The 19916-nt window shown below is 47.1% G+C and overlaps 1 protein-coding gene across 2 annotated transcripts in view; it reads left to right on the top strand.

Moving 5' to 3' along the window:
* Nucleotides 1-19916, top strand: part of FAM117A (family with sequence similarity 117 member A) — a 58229-nt gene that overhangs the window by 33404 nt on the left and 4909 nt on the right. Inside the window, exons 2-6 of one of the 2 annotated variants that reach the window (XM_012463490.3) lie at nucleotides 4149-4318; nucleotides 15220-15315; nucleotides 17085-17195; nucleotides 17626-17760; nucleotides 18884-19085. In XM_012463490.3, the coding sequence (XP_012318913.2) occupies nucleotides 4149-4318; nucleotides 15220-15315; nucleotides 17085-17195; nucleotides 17626-17760; nucleotides 18884-19085 (714 nt within the window). The remainder of the gene's footprint in view (nucleotides 1-4148; nucleotides 4319-15219; nucleotides 15316-17084; nucleotides 17196-17625; nucleotides 17761-18883; nucleotides 19086-19916) is intronic. The other variant, XM_064367514.1, reaches the window with a different exon arrangement.

Raw genomic sequence — 19916 nt, 5'->3', positions numbered from 1 at the left:
ACCAACTTAGTAGGCAACAAGGTTGCAGGAAGGTTAAGAAAGAGGTTGGACTTTCCTGAGCCTCAGAGAGAGAAAAAAAGACAAGCAGCTATGGGCTCTTTACTCTAGGTGGGTGGGTTGAGCATGCATGCAAAGTCAGAATCCCTGGTAAAATTAGAGCCAGTCTACCCTTCTTGGGATTTTTATATTTTATTCAAATACTTAGGTGCCTGCCAATTGCCAGCCCTATGCTTTAGACACTGTGGGGGATACAAAGAGAAATCAGAGCCCGTCCTTGGCCTCAGACTATTTATTATCTAGGAGTTACAAATACCTTATTCCTCAAGAGAGGGTGCCCATTACTAGAAGAGTACAAAGTACTGAAGAAACAGAAAATTCTAAGACATTGCTTCCAAGGGATTCCAATGGATGCAGAAGGCTTGGTGGAGTGGAAGCAATAAGGCTGGCCCTGACAGATGAACAGATTTTAACCTTGGGCCCATACAGAACCTCGAAGGAGGGAAGGCTTGGGACATGGGTGGGAAATGGTATGCAGTATAGTTTTTCTGAGATTTAGCGACCTTGAGGAAGAATGAGACTTTACCTCCATCTTTGAAAGAGAGCCTTTGAAGAGGTTTAACCTAGGAATGTTAAGATCATTTAAAATGATGTGTTTTATGTATATAATTTTAATTCAATATATCAATATGATATATTGATTTGGAAAGATGTTTATAAGGTAAAAACATATAGCAAAACAATATGTACAGTACAATCCCATTATAAATTGTGAAGCATATATATATATATATATATATATGCACACACACACACACATACACACGCAGAAGAGGTAAGACCTGTAAGTTTATATTTCTCATAAAATTGGTTATCTCTGAGTGTTGAGAGGTGAGGGTTTTTTTTCTTTGTTTGTTTGTTTGTTTGTTTGTTTGTTTTTACAAGAAAAGACAGGGTTTCACCATGTTGGCCAGGCTGGTCTTGAACTCCTGACCTCAGGTGATCCACCTGCCTCAGCCTCCCAAAGTGCTGAGATTACAGGCGTGAGCCACCACGCCCGGCCGTGAGGGGTTTTTTCTGTTTGTTTATATTTAATGTATTTCCTGACTTTTCTACGGTTCACATTTATTACTGTTGTAGTTATAAATTATTCACTTGTTTTAAAGAAGTACATGTTATATGATGGCTGAGTGAGATGATCTAGAACTATGCCAGGGATTAGATAAAAACACAGAGTAAAAGTTGGCCATATAGTAACATTTTGGATACCCAGATTGGAGAGGAGTCCCTCAAATGTTCAATAATATAGGAATGGGCCGGGTGTGGTGGTTTATGCCTGTAATCCCAGCACTTTGGGAGGCCAAGGCAGGAGGATCACTTGAGCCCAGGAGTTCAAGACCAGTCTGGGCAACATAGTGAGACCCTGACTCAAAAAATAAAAATAAAAAAAGAAAAGGCAAAAATATGGGAATGGCTAAGCAAACTAGTGTATATCAACTTGGAGGAATATTATACAGTCTTTTAAAATAACAAATATGAGCCAGGCACAGTGGCTTACACCTGTAATCCCAGCACTTTGGGAGTCTGAGTCGGTGGATCACTTGAGGTCAGGAGTTCGAGATCAGCCTGACCAACATGGAGAAACGCCGTCTGTACTAAAAGTACAAAATTAACCAGGCATGGTAGTGTATGCCTATAATCCCAGCTACTTGGGAGGCTGAAGCAGAGAATCGCTTGAACCTGGGAGGTGGAGGTTGTGGTGAGCTGAGATCATGCCATTCCATTCTAGCCTGGGCAACAAGAGCAAAACTCCATCTCAAAAATAAAATAAAGTAACAAATATGTTCATTGTTAATACATGGGAAGGGGTATATGAAATAGGTGGAACCAGGCAGAACATAATGTAATACTACTGATTATGGCAAAATGTATGTAAATGATTCAATAAATTTAGAATGGAGGTAGTGGTGTTAGTATCCTTTTTTTATTGTAGTAAAATACATACTTATTATTTTAACCATAAAAACTTATATTCACTGGCATTACATACATTTACAATGTTGTGCAACAATAACTAGGGTCCATTTCCAAAATTTTTTCATCATCCCAAACAGAAACTCTATCCATCAAACAATAACTCTTATTCCCTGCCCTCCTCCTAAGCCCTTGGTAAAGTTTATTCTGGTTTTTTTTTGTTTTTTGTTTTTGTCCCTATGAATTTGCGTATTCTAGGTACCTCAAGAAAGACACAATATTTGTCCTTTTGTCTGGCTTAACTCAGCATCATCTGTATTGTAGCATGTGTCAGAATTACCTTCCTTTTGAAGACTAAATAGTATTCCACTGTGTGTATATGCTGCATTTGTTTATCCATTTCTCCATTTGTGGATGCTCAAGTTTCTCCCACCTTTTGGCTATTGTGAAAAATGTTTCAGGTCCATGCTTTCGGTCCTTTGTGGGTATATACCTAGGAGTGGAATTGCTGGGTCATATGGTAATTCTATGTTTAACTTTCTGAGGCACTGCCAACCTTTTAGTGTCTTTTTAATATAACGTTCTTGAGGTTTATTTATACCTACAGCTCCCAGTTCTTTTTGCTGTGCTAAATACACATGACTTATTAGGGGATTACTACAGATGTGAAAGCATTTTGTTCTGTTTAAAAGAAACAGCTTTATAGATTTTAAGATAGTAGAGTGTTTTGAATGTGACCATGGAAAACAGGGTCAACTTAGATGACTGCAACTTTCTGATGATTCCAGTACCCTTACATTTTATCCACAGTTTCAGCTTTTACCTCCTCCCAGAAAGCTTTAACCAAAGTAAAAATAAAGGAATAGATTTATTTATTTACTTACTTATTTATTCAATTTATTTCTTGAGACAGAGTTTTACCTCTGTCGCCCAGGCTGGAGTGCAGTGGTATGATCTTGGCTTACTGCAGCCTTCTCCTCCCAGCTTCAACCAATTCTTGTGCCTCGGCCTCCTGAGTAGCTGGGATTACAGGTGCCCACCACTACTCTTGGCTAATTTTTGTATTATTAGTAGAGACAGGTTTTACCACGTTAGCCAGGCTGGTCTCAAACCCCTGACCTCAAGTGATCCGCCCACCTCAGCCTCCCACAGTGCTGGGATTACAAGTGTGAGCCACCACTGCCCAGCCTATGAATGGATTTTTTTTTTTTTTTTTTTTTTTTTTTTTTTGAGACGGAGTCTCGCTCTTGTTACCCAGGCTGGAGTGCAATGGCGCGATCTCGGCTCACCGCAACCTCCGCCTCCTGGGTTCAGGCAATTCTCCTGCCTCAGCCTCCTGAGTAGCTGGGATTACAGGCACGCGCCACCGTGCCCAGCTAATTTTTTTGTATTAGTAGAGACGGGGTTTCACAATGTTGACCAGGATGGTCTCGATCTCTTGACCTCGTGATCCACCCGCCTCGGCCTCCCAAAGTGCTGGGATTACAGGCTTGAGCCACCGCGCCCGGCTGAATGGATTTATAATTGCTTTATTTTTGTCCCATTTAGATAGAAGTCAAAGACAAAGGAGAGAACCAAAAGACTTGGTTATTTCCCTAAACTAGATTCCTCAATCCTGGATAACTGAAAGTAGTTCCTGTATGTCAGCCACCTGGGTTACCCGGGGAGCTAACCAGTCCTGAAGGAAGTATGAAGAGGAAGAGGAGGCCTTCAGTTAAGGGACTGAATTTGTGCAGTGTCTAAGCCCTGCAAAGGTGCTGGAGGGAAGAAGAAGGGCAGGAGATAAAAGACAGAAGAAAATTTGTTTTTTTTATCCACTTAGAGTTCTGTCTTCAATGATGGGAAACAGTGCTGCTCTCAGGAAACTCAGTGTGGAGATCTAGAAGTTCACCGTTCATAGTCCATTAGGAGCAGGAAAAGGATAGAGGACATTTTTAAAGTACCTCCAAGTCCAAAGTAAAATGGTATAAATTGTTTCCCATCATGAAGGTGGGCGGAATAAGTCAGGAAAGCTCTTATCAGACCATATGTGCTGTTTCAGACTGTTTCGAATTCTTTGAGGATGGTGGTGGGTATGAGTGGAGCAGGTAGACCACATCTCTTAGAAGAGGAAGGTGATTGCCACGTCTCCTTCCTCCATGCTGATGGCAAGGTGTTCAGGCTGTGTTCTCTTGCAGCCAGCGTCCCATGCTCGGTGGCCCCAGAAAAGTCAGTGTGTAGGCCTCAGCCACCCCAGGTCCGGCGTACATTCTCCCTGGACACCATCCTCAGCTCCTACCTTCTGGGCCAGTGGCCACGAGATGCTGATGGGGCCTTCACTTGCTGCACCAATGACAAGGCCACCCAGGTAATGATGGGATAAGGGATGAGGATGGGGTGGGAGGGCTGGCTGAGGAGGCCTTTGGTCTTCCTACCAGCTCTCAATCATTGCGATGATTTGTCTTGGGTTTTGGTTGTATATATTATCCATGTAATGTTTTATCTTCTTGAGACAGAGTCTCCTCTGTCACCCAGGCTGGAGTGCAGTGCGCTATCTTGGCTCACTGCAACCTCCGCCTCCCAGGTTCAAGTGATTCTCGTGCCTCATCCTCCTGTGTAGCTGGGATTACAGGTGCCCACCACCACACCCGGCTAATTTACCAGCCTGTTTTTCTTTGTAAACATGGAAATTAGTTTGCATTCCACCCGCCTGGTAGAAAAGAGAAGTCAATCTGGATTTTTCAGTTTAGCTTTGAGTATTTGTGTCAGAGTAATAAACAGCTGACTTTGGAGTTTATTCTAGGTTTTAAAAAAATGAGATTTACCTTGCTAAAATTAAACCAAAGCCAACATTCTATTGAGTTTGTATTTCCAGACAAAGAAGCGGCCAAAAAGTACGCCGAGCCAGAATAGATCCCATTGGAGCCATAAGAATGGAAGTTCTCAGATAATGGGGAGTTCTTCCTTGCCAGCAGCCCCATCTGAGATTTCAGTGTACCCATTCAAGGACTGGGAAGCCAGCTTCCTCTCCTTCATTATTTTTCCTTAGGACAATCTTTCCATTAAGAATCCCAAGCTTGGAAAAACTCTCTTCAGATCCCAGTTCATTCATCAATTTTTGGATAAGCTAGCATTGGCCAGAGCAGGAAGCCATGTCATATGTGAAATTATACAGACATTTCTTAATCTGATTCCGGACTTCTTTCTTAGCAGCTAAGTTGTTAAGAGTCAAATCTCCCTTTCGATGCAGTTTAAACCCGCTCTCGTTCAACTTCAGAGCAAATGAGTTATTTCGAGATAGGCGGAAACAGTGTGGCTAGGACACGAGGGTCAGAGTCAGCCCTGCATCCTGGGTGACATCGGGCAAGTCAGCTCTTTCTTTGTGAACTGGGTGGAGAGTGCCTGGTCTGCCTCCATGTAGGTTGTGTGGTAGCCAAATGACACATGAAAGTGCTTGGTACCTCTTTTGAGCACATCATGTCAGTTTCTTTCCTTTATTTATTTTGTTAATGCAATCCATTTTCAAATGTTGTTAGTGAATGTTTGAATGCCCAGTACTGTTCTTGGCATGTTGGAATGAAGAATAAGGAAATGAGGATAAGATTTGGCCTCTATGAGTCTGGATTCCAGTTCTATGAGGGCCAGTGAACAGACAGCCAAGGGATGAGATGGAGCCAAATATCTGGCAAAGTTTAGAGAAGGGGAATTCTCATGGGAATACCCCACCTTGAACCAACAAGAATTTGCTACAGTTAAAATCATGGCCCTCTTTGGATCTACAAATAGACTGTGAAAGGAGAATACCCTCCAGGAAGGAGGGAGAGTAGGCTTCCTTCCTGGGAGCCCTGGGCACTGCCATTCCCTGTATCCTTTGGAAAAGGCAAGTAGGATAAATTACGCTTCCTCCTCACAGGCCTGGGAGCACACATAACTTTGTCTTTTGATAGGAGTGCTTAGTCCAAGTATGTTTGTAGTCAAGGAGGGCTTCCTGGAGGAACAGGACTTGAGATTGCTTTGACTATGTAATCTCATTATTGCATCCCCCTTTGTCAGATGGCAGCCTTCTGTGTAGCCCACCTATTTCTGCCTCTGTCATTTCCTGTTTCTGCCTTCTAGGAAGTCACCATCCCACTCCTCAGATGGCTTTTTCTGTCAACTCAAGGCAGAGTTGGCCTTAGACGTTCCCTGGCTGGGTTTAGAGGCATGGGCCCTAGGCTGTGTGTTTTTGCTCAGGCTCCAGCTGCAGGCCAGATCTTTTATATAACAAGTCTGGGCTTTTTGCCACAGGAAGACAGAGGTCAGCGATGAACCTTGGTGGGTCTGGCAAGGCCAAGCCATGCAGCTTTCCTCTTTCCCTGGGATGGGCTCCAGTCCTCGAGGAACTCTTAGCAACCTGTCAATATTGTGGCTACAGTCAGGACGTGGAGAATTCTGATCAACCTAGGCTTCCAAACCAAAATATGCATTCTACCCATCTTTCATTCCTGGTCTTCTGGGAGTTTTCTGCTTCTACGTTTTGGGCTCCATTCAAATTCCTACTTGAGCCCCCTGGCCTGGTCCAAGCTACCCTATTCAACACTAGTGTTATACTGTGGAGGGCTGAGGCTCGCCCGACATCTCCCTAAGCAACTGGTGTTCCTTCCCTACTGAGTACTGGGATATCACCCAGAAAGGACTGGAGAGGAAGGAGAGGTTTGACTGGGAAGATATGAAGGTGTATGGAGAGGGGCAGAGGGAAGGGAGGGTGGCAGAATCTACCAAAGTCCTTGAAAGCTTTTCAGCTGTTAAAAGATGGACTAATAGGGCCAGGCACAGTGGCTTACACCTGTAATCCCAGCACTTTGGGAGGCCAAGGCGGGCGGATCACGAGGTCAGGAGATTGGGACCATCCTGGCCAACATGGTGAAACCCTGTCTCTACTGAAAACACAAAAATTAGCTGGGAGTGGTGGTGCACTCCTGTAATCCCAGCTACTTGGGAAGCTGAGGCAGGAGAATGGCTTGAACCTGGGAGGTGGAGGTTGCAGTGAGCGGAGATGGCACCACTGCATTCCAGCCTGGCAACAGTGCGAGACTCCATCTCAAAAAAAAAAAAAGACTAATGCCAGAAACTTTTCCCAATTGCCTTAACTTGGTGGGGGAGAAGGAGGGTGCTGTTCCTACCCCTGCCCTCACTGTCTGCCCTTTTTCCTCTAGCCACACCAGTGTAGTATTTATTTTCTGCTACATCCTCCCTCACTGGCTGACACTCACTACTACTGTCCTACTTCCCTAACCTCCCTCCACCCACAGACAGCAGCCCTGGCATTCCAGTGAGGTCAGCAGCTACAGTTATGGTTCAGGCGAAGCAGCTCCTTCCTCTGAATCCCTGAAAGGAGACCACAGCCCTGCTCATTGCAAGCCAGCTTCAGATCTAAGCAGCAAGCATGGAACACCTACCATCTAGATAGCCAGGCATGCTACAAACTTGAGGCTTCTTCACAGGGCAGAAGATGGAGCGAAAAACTCTCAGTTGTTGTATACAGCCCAGTAGTGCCAACAATCTCATCCTAGTATTTCTTTCTTCATTGTGTTTTAAGCTCTTAGGTGGTTACAAAGGATTGTCCTCAGGCCATCTACAGTCTGACATGGAGAGTTGGGTTACCCAAGTATTTGGGGCAAGGAAATAAGAAGGGTGTGGATAGACCTTATTTGGGATATTGGTTGTTTTTAGAAGGAAGAGGTGTGAACATGGTAATTGGGGAAGAAGTGCTTTGGAGATGCTGCATGTTTTGAGCAGTGGGAGAGGGATGACCAGGTCAGTTGGTAAACTAGAGCTGGCCCACCAGTTGCTTTGTGTTGGCCCCTCCTAGTGGCTGGGCCTAGGCCAGGGCGGGTGAGGGCAGTACATGCCAGTGGCTGAGGTTACCCCTCTCCCTTCTTGCTGTGTAAACCTTTGAGTCTTTGTGTACTTTTCTGGAGGGAGGAAGTGGTCTCATCACAGCTGGAATGACTGTTTTGAGCAAAGTTCCCCTGTTGGTCTCATCTTGCTGACAGACAGGACTCTGGGTACCTGCCCTGCCCAATCCAGCCCCCACTCTACTCATCCCCAGCCCCATCCTCTCTGCATTCCCCAGGTAAGGTGGGGAAGCTTCTATGATAGGATATTTTTTTCTTTAGCCCCAACTTACCCTTTAGGAAAAAAAAAAAAAAGCTTGAGTCTTGACAAACCCCATGGAGTATGAGGAAGGCCAGAGGTGAAGGTGGGCATGCCCGTTGGGAAGACTTCTCTTTCTGTGTCTTTCCCCTACCTGTGTACTATCCTCCCTGCCTTCCCAAGCCAGTGCCCCAACAGCAATGACACACAATGCAGTCTGACTATCACAGAACTTTTAAAAAATGTTTTTCTTTGTGGATGTGGGGGCCTGGGCACAGTGCCTGTTTTCCAGGTTGGCGATCAGGACCAGTTGTTCAGCAGTTTGACAACAGTATCAAATATTTGAAAATGGGGCCATGATGGAAAATCTGAGGGTTGCATAGTCACCGTAGGGCCAGAGATGGTGGCCTTGGCCACTTGCAGCCAGTTTTCAGTGCTGGGCAGCAGACCACCCTCAGAGCCTTTTCCTGCCTTTTTGTTTGGCCAAAGACCTAAGGGACTGATTCCCTGCAGAATTCCAGTTGAACACGTAGTCTACACCAGGCCAGGCACCATGCTGCTTGACAGCCCCATGCAAGGAGAGTGGGTTACATTCCCAGGGCCTAGCCCAGCTCCACACATGGAACTTACTCAGGTGCCAAGGTCACTGGATACAGTGAGGGCCAGGACTTTCCTGCTTGCGGTCCTGGAGTCTAGGTAGAAACTTTTGGGCTAGAGGCTGAGAGATTCCAGTTTGGAGGGTTTTCAGCTTCATCCCGCCCCTCCTTCTCATTATATTATATGGCTCTTTGGGAAACTGTCCTCCACCCCCATGCCCAGCTGTCCTTCCACATGTTGCTCTGGGATCTCAATCCCAGGCAATGCTTCGTTGGTCTAGCCACGTCCAGTTTTGCATAACCTGAGCATCATCTGCACAGCTGGCCCATGCCACTCATGGTCAGAAGCTGTCCTACTTCTCCCTCAGCTGCTTCCCCTGAGCCAGGGTGTCAGAGTTGTTTCAGTGCATGAGTCCCCTTGACAAACGTGACTTTTTGTTCTTTTTTTATTTTTGAGACAGGGTCTCACTCTGTCAGACAGGCTGGAGTGCAGTAGCTCTATCCCGGCTCACTGCAACCTCTGCTTCCCAGGTTCAAGCAATTCTCCTGCCTCAGCCTCCCAAGGGATTATAGGTGTGTGCCACCATGCCCAGCCAATTGTTTTGTATTTTTAATAGAGACAGGGTTTCACCATGTTGACCAGTCTGGTCTTGAACTCCTGACCTCAGGTGATCTGCCTGCCTTAGCCTCCCAAAGTACTGGGATTACATGCATGAGCCACCATGCCCAGTGACAAACATGACTTTTTGGTCTGCTGAGTTCAAACTCTACCCTGCTTCCAAAGGGTCATTTAGAATGACCCAGCAGCATGGCATGACCCCTGTTGTGGCCAGAAGGTTAACTTTTCTTTTTAAGACAGGGTCTCGCTCTGCTGCCTAGGCTGGAGTGCAATAGTGTAATCATAACTCATTGCAGCCTCAAACTTCTGGGTGCAAGTGATCCTCCTGCTTCAGCCTCCCCAGTAGCTGGAACTACAGATGCGTACCATCATAACTGGCTAATTTAAAATTTTTTCTTTTATAGAGATAGGCTCTCACTATGTTGACCAGGCTGGTTTTGAACTTCTGGTCTCAAGCAATCCTCCTGTCTTGGCCTCCAGCAATCCTCCTGCCTTGGCCTCCCAAGGTGCTGGGATTACAGGCTAAGCCACCATGCCTGACCAGGTTAGCGTTTTGAAGGGGAGCTTTTCTTAGCTGTGACTTTTCTGTGCTCCATGATGAGACTCAGAAGAGGAGTCCTATCCAACCTAGGGCACTGGAAACTGGGGACATGGTCCCCACTCTGGGCACTCCCAGTTTAGGAGGTGCTACAGCCCATACCTATGTACATTCCTGCCTTGAGAATATGCAGTGATGGGTGGACACAGTGGCTAATGCCTGTAATCCCAGCACTTTAGGAGGCTGAGGTGGGTGGATCACCTCAGATCAGGAGTTCAGACCAGCCTGACCAACATGGAAAAGCCACATCTCTACTACAAATACAAAATTAGCCAGGAATGGTGGCACATACCTGTAATCCCAGCTACTTGCGAGGGTGAGGCAGGAGAATCTTTTGAACCAGGAGGCGGAGGTTGTAGTGAGCCGAGATCATGCCATTGCACTCCAGCCTGGGCAATAAGAGCAAAACTTTATCTCAAAAAAAAAAAAAAAAGGCGATGTCAGCAAGTCAACAATTTCAAATACAGAATAACCTACTGCATGAGGTTTCTGAGGCTGCTTTAACAAATTACCTCAAATTTAGTGGCTTAAAACCACAGAAATGTGGCCAGTCACAGTGGCTCATGCCCATAATCCCAACACTTTGGGAGGCCGAGGCGGGCGGATCACGAGGGCAAGAGATCGAGACCATTCTTGCCAACATGGTGAAACCCCGTCTCTACTAAAAAATACAAAAATTAGCTGGGCATGGTGGCGCATGTCTGTAGTCCCAGCTACTCAGGAGGCTGAGGCAGGAGAATTGCTTGAACCAGGGAGGCGGAGGTTGCAATGAGCTGAGATCACGCCACTGCACTCCAGCCTGGCACCTGGCGACACAGCGAGACTCTGCCTCAAAAAAATAAAACAAAAAAAAAACACAGAAATGTATTATTTCACAGTTCTGGAGACCAGAAGTCCAAATTCTGTTTCACTGGATTGAGTTCAAGGTGTTGGCAGGGCCATGCTCTCCCAGGAGGCTCCTGGGAGAGTCTGTTCCTTGCATTTCCAGTTTCTGGTGGCTGCTGGCACTCCTTGGCTTACAGCCACATCACTCAAGTCTCTGCTTCTGTGGTCATATCACTTTATCCTCTTCGGTGTGCATACATCTAATCTCCTTCTGCCACTTTCTTTCTTTCTTTTTTTTTTTTTTTTTTTTTTTGAGACGGAGTCTTGCTGTGTAGCCCAGGCTAGAGTTCAGTGGCATGATCTCTGCTCCAACTTCCGCCTCCTGGGTCCAGGTTCAAGCAATTGCCTCAGCCTGGCTTGTAACGGTTATTACAGGAACACACTACCATGCCCAGCTAAATTTTGTATTTTTAGTAGAGACAGGGTTTCACCATGTTGGCCAGGTTGGTCTTGAACTCCTGACCTTCTGATCCACCTGCCTCAGCCTCCCAAAGTGCTGGGATTACAGGCATGAGCCACTATGCCTGGCCTGCCTCTTTCGTATTTAAGGACATTTGTAATGGTATTTAAGGTCCACCCAGATAATCTGGGATAATCTCAAGATCCTTAATGCATCTGTAAAAACTTTACTATACATGGTAACATTTATTGGTTCCTCATCTTTGAGGGGCCATTTTTTTTTTAAGACTGGGTTTCGGGGCCCGGGCGCAGTGGCTCATGCCTGTAATCCCAGCACTTTGGGAGGCCGAGGCAGGTGGATCACGAGGTCAAGAGATCGAGACCATCCTGGTCAACATGGTGAAACCCCGTCTCTACTAAAAATACAAAAAATTAGCTGGGCGTGGTGGCGCGTGCCTGTAATCCCAGCTACTCAGGAGGCTGAGGCAGGAGAATTGCCTGAACCCAGGAGGCAGAGGTTGCAGTGAGCCGAGATCGTGCCATTGCACTCCAGCCTGGGTAATAAGAGTGAAACTCCGTCTCAAAAATAAATAAATAAATAAATAAAATAAAATAAAAATAAATAAATAAAATGTGGGTTGGGTTTTTGTGCTCTTGGTTGATAAAACTTAAATGCCTTCAGTGTCTGTGATTGGTGCCAATATGAAGCTGTCGAGTTCCAGGGAAAGGAGGGAGAGCTGATCACTAATCAGTGATGTGAGACTATCCCTTCAGGATCTATCTGTTCCTTGTGTGTAAAGAGTAATAAAAACACCAGCGACCCACCGTCTATTTAAAAAAAAAAAAAAATAGACTGGGTTTCTCCACATTGGTCAAGCTGGTCTTGAACTCCCGATCTCAGGTGATCTGCCTGCCTCAGCCTCCCAAAGTGCTGGGATTACAGGTGCGAGCCACCACGCCCTAGAGGGGACATTTTTTAAGCTGTCACTGCATCTCCTGACACACTCTGCTCCAGCCACACTGGCCTCCTTATTATTCTCAAACATGCCAGGCTCATTGCTGCTACAGGACCTTTGCACTGGCTGTTCTCTCTGTCTGGGTTACTCTTACTTCAGCTATCCACATGGGTCACTCCTTCACCTCCTTCATGTTTTTATTCAGATGTTACTTTCTCATCGGGGTCCTCCCTGACATTTCAGTTGTATCCCCCACCCAATATTCCTATCCCTTTGCTGTATTTTTCTCCTTGGCCCTTATCACTGTTTAAACTTTCTCCCCAATGAGAACATAAACTCAGAAGGGACAAGTGTTTGTGTTGTTTTCTACATGGTTGTATGCCCAGTGCTGCACACAGTGTACATTCATTCACTATTAGTTGATTGCACGAATGATGTACACTCAGAGCCCATCTGCAAAGAGGAGACACAGAGCAGAAGAGCAGTCAGCCTGAGGCAGACAAGTTAAGAAAGGCTCCCTGTCAAGAAGAATGGGAATAGTTGGCCAGACAGGCCATCTAAGATAGGGCGGCCAAGCTTGGAGATTGGGGGTAAGGTAAGAAAAAGGAGAGGGAGATGGGTTTGCTTGGGAGGACAGAGAGCCAAGGATGGAGAGCCTGTGGGATGAAGGGTCAGATGGTGAATTCTATGGCCAGGGGTTGGGTGTTGACACAAAGCAATGGCCTTAGTAGTATGGTTTACACAGAGAGGGCAATGGTTGGTGGAAGAGGTTGCTGAGTGGAGAGAGGTGGGGTAACCTGGACTGAGAGAGGAGATGATCCTAGCTGCTATGATTTTTACTCCTTTGCTTTATTTTTTATTTTTGAGAGAGTCTCACTCTGTCACCCAGGCTGGAGTGCATGGCGCGATCTTGGCTCACTGCAACCTCCACCTCCTGAGTTCAAGCAGTTCTTGTGCCTCAGCTACCTGAATAGCCGGGATTACAGGCACCCAGCTAATTTTTGTTTTTTTGGTAGAAACAGGATTTCACCATGTTGGCCAGGCTGGTCTCGAATTCTTGACCTCAAGTGATCCATCCACCCTAGTCTCCCAAAGTGTTGGGATTACAGTCGTGAGCCACTGCGCCCAGCCTCACATCCTTTTAAAGTCCTATGCTAGCCTAGATTTCTCTTTCCACCCTCTTGCATATCCCAGAAGAAATAAGGTACTTGACAAGTTTGCAAGAGCTGTTAGTAGTACCAGTGGCAGCCTGAATGTGGCTTTTTTTCCTGTTACCACCCACCTGTGAGTACAGTATCTTCCCTGAGGTGAGGAAATGGGCGGAATGGTCCCTTTAGCTTTTGTCATCCCTCCTCTGTAGCCTCTGCTACCTTCCAGGGACAACAGCCTTGCTTTGGGGTGCGGGGCTCAGCTTTGATTAGCAGAGGTAGTCATCTTTAGAGTTGGTCATGGAGCCTTGAGGGAAGGCTCCTTTGTGTGCCTGCTGGGTGGAGGTGGCTGGGAGAGATGGGCTTCCTCCTCACTTTTCATTGCATGCACCAGCCTTATCTGAGGCTTTGTCTAGTAGCACCCTGGTTTAGAGAGACACGGGCATTTGAAAGTAGCTTTCCATATACTGATAGAACCAGCTTCATCTTGAGGGCTTTAGAGTTTGTGCTGAAGATAAGGGCCTGAAGGATGTGCTGTCCGCCCTTTTCCTAAAGAAGGGAATTGTGGGGAAATGGATCTCTGGATGCTTTATTTAGCATTTGTAGATTCCTCTGTTACCTATTTACTCGTGATGCTCATCAGAACAAGAAAGTTAGGGCAGTTGTCTTTCCCTGGCTATGTCGCATGGCCCAGTAAAGGTGCTGATCTGTGAGCAGCTGGGAGAAGGAAGAGCCAGGGAGCCCCAATCCCCAGTGGCCTCTCTCCACTGCAGCTGTCACACGTGGCCGTCTGCTCTCACAAGCTTGCTCAGACTCCCCCGCCGAGCTCTTCTTAGCAGCTGTTGGGTGGTGAGTAGTTGGGTTTCTTTTCCCCTAACCTCCCCCTTCTCTGTTTGCAACAACCTCTCAGGGGAGGTCAGCAGATCTCTTGGAGGAGATGGTTCCCAGGCCCTCATGTTTTTGGCAGCTTGTGCTTGTGCACAGAAGTTAGAGAGGAACTGGTTCCACTGGAGCATTCCCCCTTGGGCCCCTCCCTTGGAATGGAAGTAGGGATACTAGTTGTGGGGAGGGATCTGGGCCTCTTTGGCTTCATGCTTAGAGCCAACAGCTTCCTCCCTTGGGTGGGGGCTCAGGAAGTAGTCCTGCAGCTCTCCCTGCCTCCATCTTGGACACTGTCTTCCGTGCAGCAGGGGAGAGGAGATGCGGACTAAGAGCCCTGTTTTTTGAGGGGCTGGGCAGGCCCAGGAGGAAAAGGAGTGATAAGGCTAAGAGGGATCAGGAATCAGGGCTGGACTCAGAACTGTGGCTCTCTCCTTTCTGAAACTGTCTCTTTCCTGCTTATTTGGTGGTGTAGTGGTCGGGGGAGCAACACTTATTCCACATGCGGAGAAAAATGAGGCATTGCACCCTATAAGAGTCCCCTGCTTTGGTCAGGGGACCTGTATTGACCTTTTTCCTGTTTTGCCAATTAATAATCCCTTCATGCACTCCTGTATATTAACATGTTTTTATTAGGTTCCCAGGAGCCTGGGCCTGTGCTAGACATGTAGATGGCAAAAGAATAAAGAATGCTAGTGATTCCCTGAGCCTGAGCCCATATTCTCTTGGAGCTGGTTGGGATAGGAGTGGCAATGCTTGTCCTCACCATTGAGGATCAGCTGGAATAACTGGGATATCATATATGTATAGCTCAGAAAAGAGTAAAGAGGAGGTTGGCCCTATTAGGTCATCAGGGAAGGTTTACTGGAGGATGTGAATTGGGAAGGAGGCAGTGCAGGTGGAGAAGCCTGAATGAAGAAAACTGAATGTTCAGAGGTTGATGAGCAGAGGAGAGAAGGGCTCAGAGGGCCATTACCTCTACCCAGGAAACAGTGTGTCTGTTCCCCAGTGCCTGCCGAAGCTGTTCTGTCTCACTGTGTTTCTCTCCCTGCAGACACCCCTGTCATGGCAAGAGCTAGAAGGTGAGCGGGCCAGCTCTTGTGCACACAAACGCTCAGCATCCTGGGGCAGCACAGACCACCGAAAAGAGGTAGCTACCCACTTTGACTCCCTGCCTAGGGTAGCGGCTTCTTCCTGATCTCCTAGCACCACGCGATGTGTCTGCTCCACAATGGAGGCATACTGCTCACCTCTCCTGTCTTGACCTGCCTTTTTCCTGATGAGATGGCTCCTTTCTAGCTGACCCCAGCCTGCAGGTGGCCAGGTCTTAGGACCCCAGACCCTCCTGCTAGGAAGCGGCTTGGCCAGAGGCTGCTGGTGTCTTTCAGCAGCAAGCACAGGGCTGGAGCCACCATTGTCCTCATTTTACTTTGGGGTCGGATCCAGATAAGCAGCTCAGAGTGGAGGAAGACAGGGAGGGAGTTCCTGGGAATTAGGAGCCCCCAACCTCCTTTACTTCTTAAGTATTCATCTAGGTTTTTTTTTTTTTTTTTTTTTTGAGATGGAGTCTCACTCTGTTGGCCAGGCTGGAGTCCAATGGCGCAATCTCAGCTCATTGCAACCTCTGCCTCCCCGGTTGAAGTGATTCTTCTGCGTTAGACTTTCAAGTAGCTGAGATTACAGGCACATGCCACCACGCTCAGCTAATTTTTGTATTTTTTAAGTAGAGACAGAGTTTCACCATGTTGGTCAGGCTGGTCTCGAGCTCCTGACCTCAGGCGATCCACCCACCTCGGCCTCCCAAAGTGCTGGGATTACAGGCATGAGCCACCACGCCCGGCCCTAGCCTTATTTTTAAAAGAAGGGAAAAATAATGAAATGTTCCTAAACACATTCCTGGCCCTCCCTCTCCATCAGGAGTGCTCAAGTCACTGAGATTAAGGGGAGAAAGCCGTAGGCCGGAATATTCCAGGGCACCCCATCAGCTCCTCCTGACATGCTGTGTGGCCGCTCCTGAGAGGGTCAACTCGCTAGGACTCACTCTCTACCCCTTTACAAGAGGAAGTTGCTTCTGCCCTCTGTTGCTGAGAACAATGAGAAAATATGAAGTGAATACACTGAGAGCTTAAGAAAAGGGGGAAATAAAAAATATTCAAATTTTTCAGTTGTCAGAGTAAGCAAGTTATTCATGCTAAGGATGAGAAGACGTGGTCTGGGTGACCCACAATAGCAAATTGGAGAGCACTTTCTTCTTGGCTCTAGTCATAAATTTTATGGCTGTGGGCAGCAGATCGACTCTCTGAATTCCATTTAATTTAGGCTCATATTTAAATAGCTCTTCATCCCCTGAGCATTTTCCAGCCAAGGGCAAGAAGATCCAGAATTGCACATGTGATGGGATAATATTCAAAATTGTCGATGATAATCTGTAAGAGTCTCAGGATTTAAAAGTTAAGATGAAATCCAATATTCCCTTCTTGGGCATCTATCCCTGTTCCTAGTGTAGTCTACTTTAAACGGGAGAATATTCCCATCCTTCCTGGTCTCAGGGCCTTTGAGATAGTTGTGAATGTACTGTGAGGAGTGAACTGCCCTTGGCATTCAGAAACATCATCTTCCATTGCTATTAATAGAGGGGTGGTCCATGCCTTTGGAATCTGTAAAAGACAAAATGGTTTCCATGTTGTGTAGTTTGAATTTTTTGGAATCCAGTCCGTCTAGTTAAGTGAGGTGTCCAACTCGTCTGAGGAACAGATCATCACGGTTTTCACACCACTGAGCTATTCTGAGATGGAAGATTAACTTCCATCCTCCTTGTGTGTATCTTCATGGGCCTCTGACAGGAGCCCCTCCTTGGAAGACCCAGTGCACTTTGGCTTACCTTAATCCGCCTCTCCCTTCCTCTCTCTGGGCTGCTAGATTACCAAGCTGAAGCAACAACTGCAGAGGACAAAGCTGAGCCGTGGTGGGAAAGAGAAGGAGCGAGGGTCCCCACTCCCAGGGGACCACGCCGTGCGGGGAGCACTGAGGGTATGTTTCCTCCCCCAGCCCTCTCCTCTTTATTCTCCTCCGTGCAGGCCCCCATGTGCGGGCAGAGGTTTCCTGGGTCTTGCAGCTACCGACCCCCCACCACATTGCATGCTTTGTGAAGTTTTAGTCCAAACTTAGCCTTGCTGTGTGATATTGGAAGGGCTTCTTGCAGTTCTGAATCTCCCTTTCTTCCATCCCCATCCCCTTACAATTGATGCAATGACTCTACAGCACACTGTAGACTTTGCAGAGCTCAAACTTCTGGAGAAAACTGCACTGAATGGACCTGTTGCAATCTGTAACTGTCCCCAAATCACCCTTCATTCACTCAATTCTGTTGTGTAGACATAACCACTACCCCTGGTCAGAACGAATGACTGTCTAGGCTTGGTGGGGCCGTGTGTGATTTCATCATTTGCCTCCTCCTCAGGCATCCCCTCCCAGCTTCCCCTCAGGGTCCCCTGTCTTACGACTCAGCCCCTGCCTGCACAGGAGCCTGGAAGGGCTCAACCAAGAGCTGGAGGAGGTATTTGTGAAGGAGCAGGGAGAAGAGGAGCTGCTGAGGGTGAGTAGCGGCTGCACCGAGTGCACCCACGCTCCGTGCCTCACTCGGGGAACTGGGAGTCCTGCTCTCTGGGGCCTCACAGGCTAGGGCTACACAAATAGCAGCATACAAACACCTGCCTGCAAAAGGAATGCAAATGGAGTTTATTAGTCTCAAATGGCCTTACCCGTGTCACTAGGGCAGGCTTTGTGGTGGTGAGTAGAAAGAGAATGGGCAAGGATTGGCAGAGAGAAGTCTCCCCAGCTGGAAGGAACAGGCAGGGGTCATCTTCAGCCAGACTGCCCGTTCTCACTGTTCCCCGTGTGCTCAGCACTGGCATGGGCGCCTCAGTTCCTGCTGCTCCCTGCCCCTTCTCCATCTCTACCTGGTGACATGTGTGCTTCCTCATGCCCAGCTGTTCCTACACAGCCTTCTCCCCCGACTCCACTCCCAGGCAGAATGTGTGCTACCTTTGCTGAAGCCTCAGGCACATTTTTATACTGACACAGTGCAATTGGGGAATGCTAGTTGGCCAGTATTAATATAATTCTAATAGGTACACTTCTCAGTTTATGATTTACCTATGAGTTGATTTTTAATTTGCATATATGCAGGATTTTACATATACCCAAGCACATGCACACAATTTGGTGACCTGCAGGTTCAAGCACCATTGAGTGATTTTAAAGCGGGGTGAGGAGGTATGTAATACATGCTGATCATCAGCACATGTGTTCCACAATGGTTATAGCACTTAGAGACTCCTGGTGGTTTGCTGCTATTGTGCCCTCCAGCATACATTATCATCTCTGTTCCTAGAGCCCAGGGCACAGAAGGTCCCTGCCCTCATGAGGCTTATAGTCTCGTGGGGGTAACACATCGATCAAGCCCTACAGATGATATGTAATGATACATTGGACTGCAGGTGCTATTAGGGATAAGAGCAAAGTGCTATGGGAGAAACAGGAGGGAGTTTCTTCTAGACTGAGGGGTGGCCAGGGAAATAAATAGAGGAAACGGTGTTCTGTGCGTATATGTTATGGGCAGAGGATGCCAGCAGCAAGGGGAGTACCCTCGGGGTCACTGTGCTGCTGCAGGCCTGAAATACCCAGGGTTGAGAGTCTTTACCATCCTTCCCTGTCAGATCCTTGAGATTCCTGATGGGCATCGGGCCCCAGCTCCTCCCCAGAGTGGCAACTGTGATCATCCCCTCCTCCTCCTGGAGCCTGGCAAACTTGCCAGCTCTCCTTCCATGTCCTTGGCATCCCCCCAGCCTTGTGGCCCAGCCAGTCATGAGGAACACCGGGGTGCCGCTGAGGAGCTGGCATCCACCCCCAATGACAAAGGTAAGCTGTGGAGGCTGAGGCAGCAGCGCTGACTCCAGGGCGCACGAGTGGCTCCACTCCCTTTCCACTTCTAGTCAATTCAGGCCCAGCATTCTCAGTACCCTACTAGCATATCTTAATGAGTTATCTTTCTTCTGCACATTATACCAATGATAATAATGGTCCCATACATCCCATTCTGACGGATAATTTATAAAGTCTCTGCACTTATACTTCTATTTAACCCTCACTGGGATCCAAAGAAGCAATCCCATGCCAAGCTGTAGGGGAAAGCAGTGAGTCTTTGTTCAGGTGTCCACTGTACTCATTCCCAGCAATGGTTTCAAAGTGGCCGTGAGTGATACAAAGTAAGAGAATGTGGTCACTCGCTCAGGGTTGCATAGTTTGACCCAGACCAAAACCCAAATTTTTTTTACTCCAAATCTCTACTTTCCACAATGCCCTAGCTACTTCGCTGAGAGAATGAAATACAATTCCTACCTCCTAGTGATGATCCTTACATTGTACAGCCCTGTGCCTATGTTGTCTGATTTGATTGTCACAGCAACCCCATGAGGTAGGCTGGTCAAGGGCATGATCTAACAGTACACATGGGTAAATAGAGCATAGAGTAAGGAGGAATAAATCTGAGATAAATACAGATAAAGTCAATATTTGCAACCTAGGCAAAGTACATTCGCTATGTGGAAAGGGAGAGGAATTTTATCCTACAAGTGGGGTTGAGTAAAGATTGCTTCTCTGAGTTAGAGAAGAGCTCTTCTTGGAAGAAAGGATAGACTTTCAAGACTGTGGACAGGAAGAAGCTGTGGTATGTTGGCAGGGAGGGTGGTG

This window comes from Aotus nancymaae, unplaced genomic scaffold (genome assembly GCF_030222135.1).
Source record: "Aotus nancymaae isolate 86718 unplaced genomic scaffold, 86718_ANA_hifiasm-v0.15.2.pri h1tg000072l, whole genome shotgun sequence".
NCBI lineage: Eukaryota > Metazoa > Chordata > Mammalia > Primates > Aotidae > Aotus > Aotus nancymaae.
Note: the sequence above shows the minus strand (reverse complement) of the source record. Positions and strands in the feature narration are given on the sequence as shown.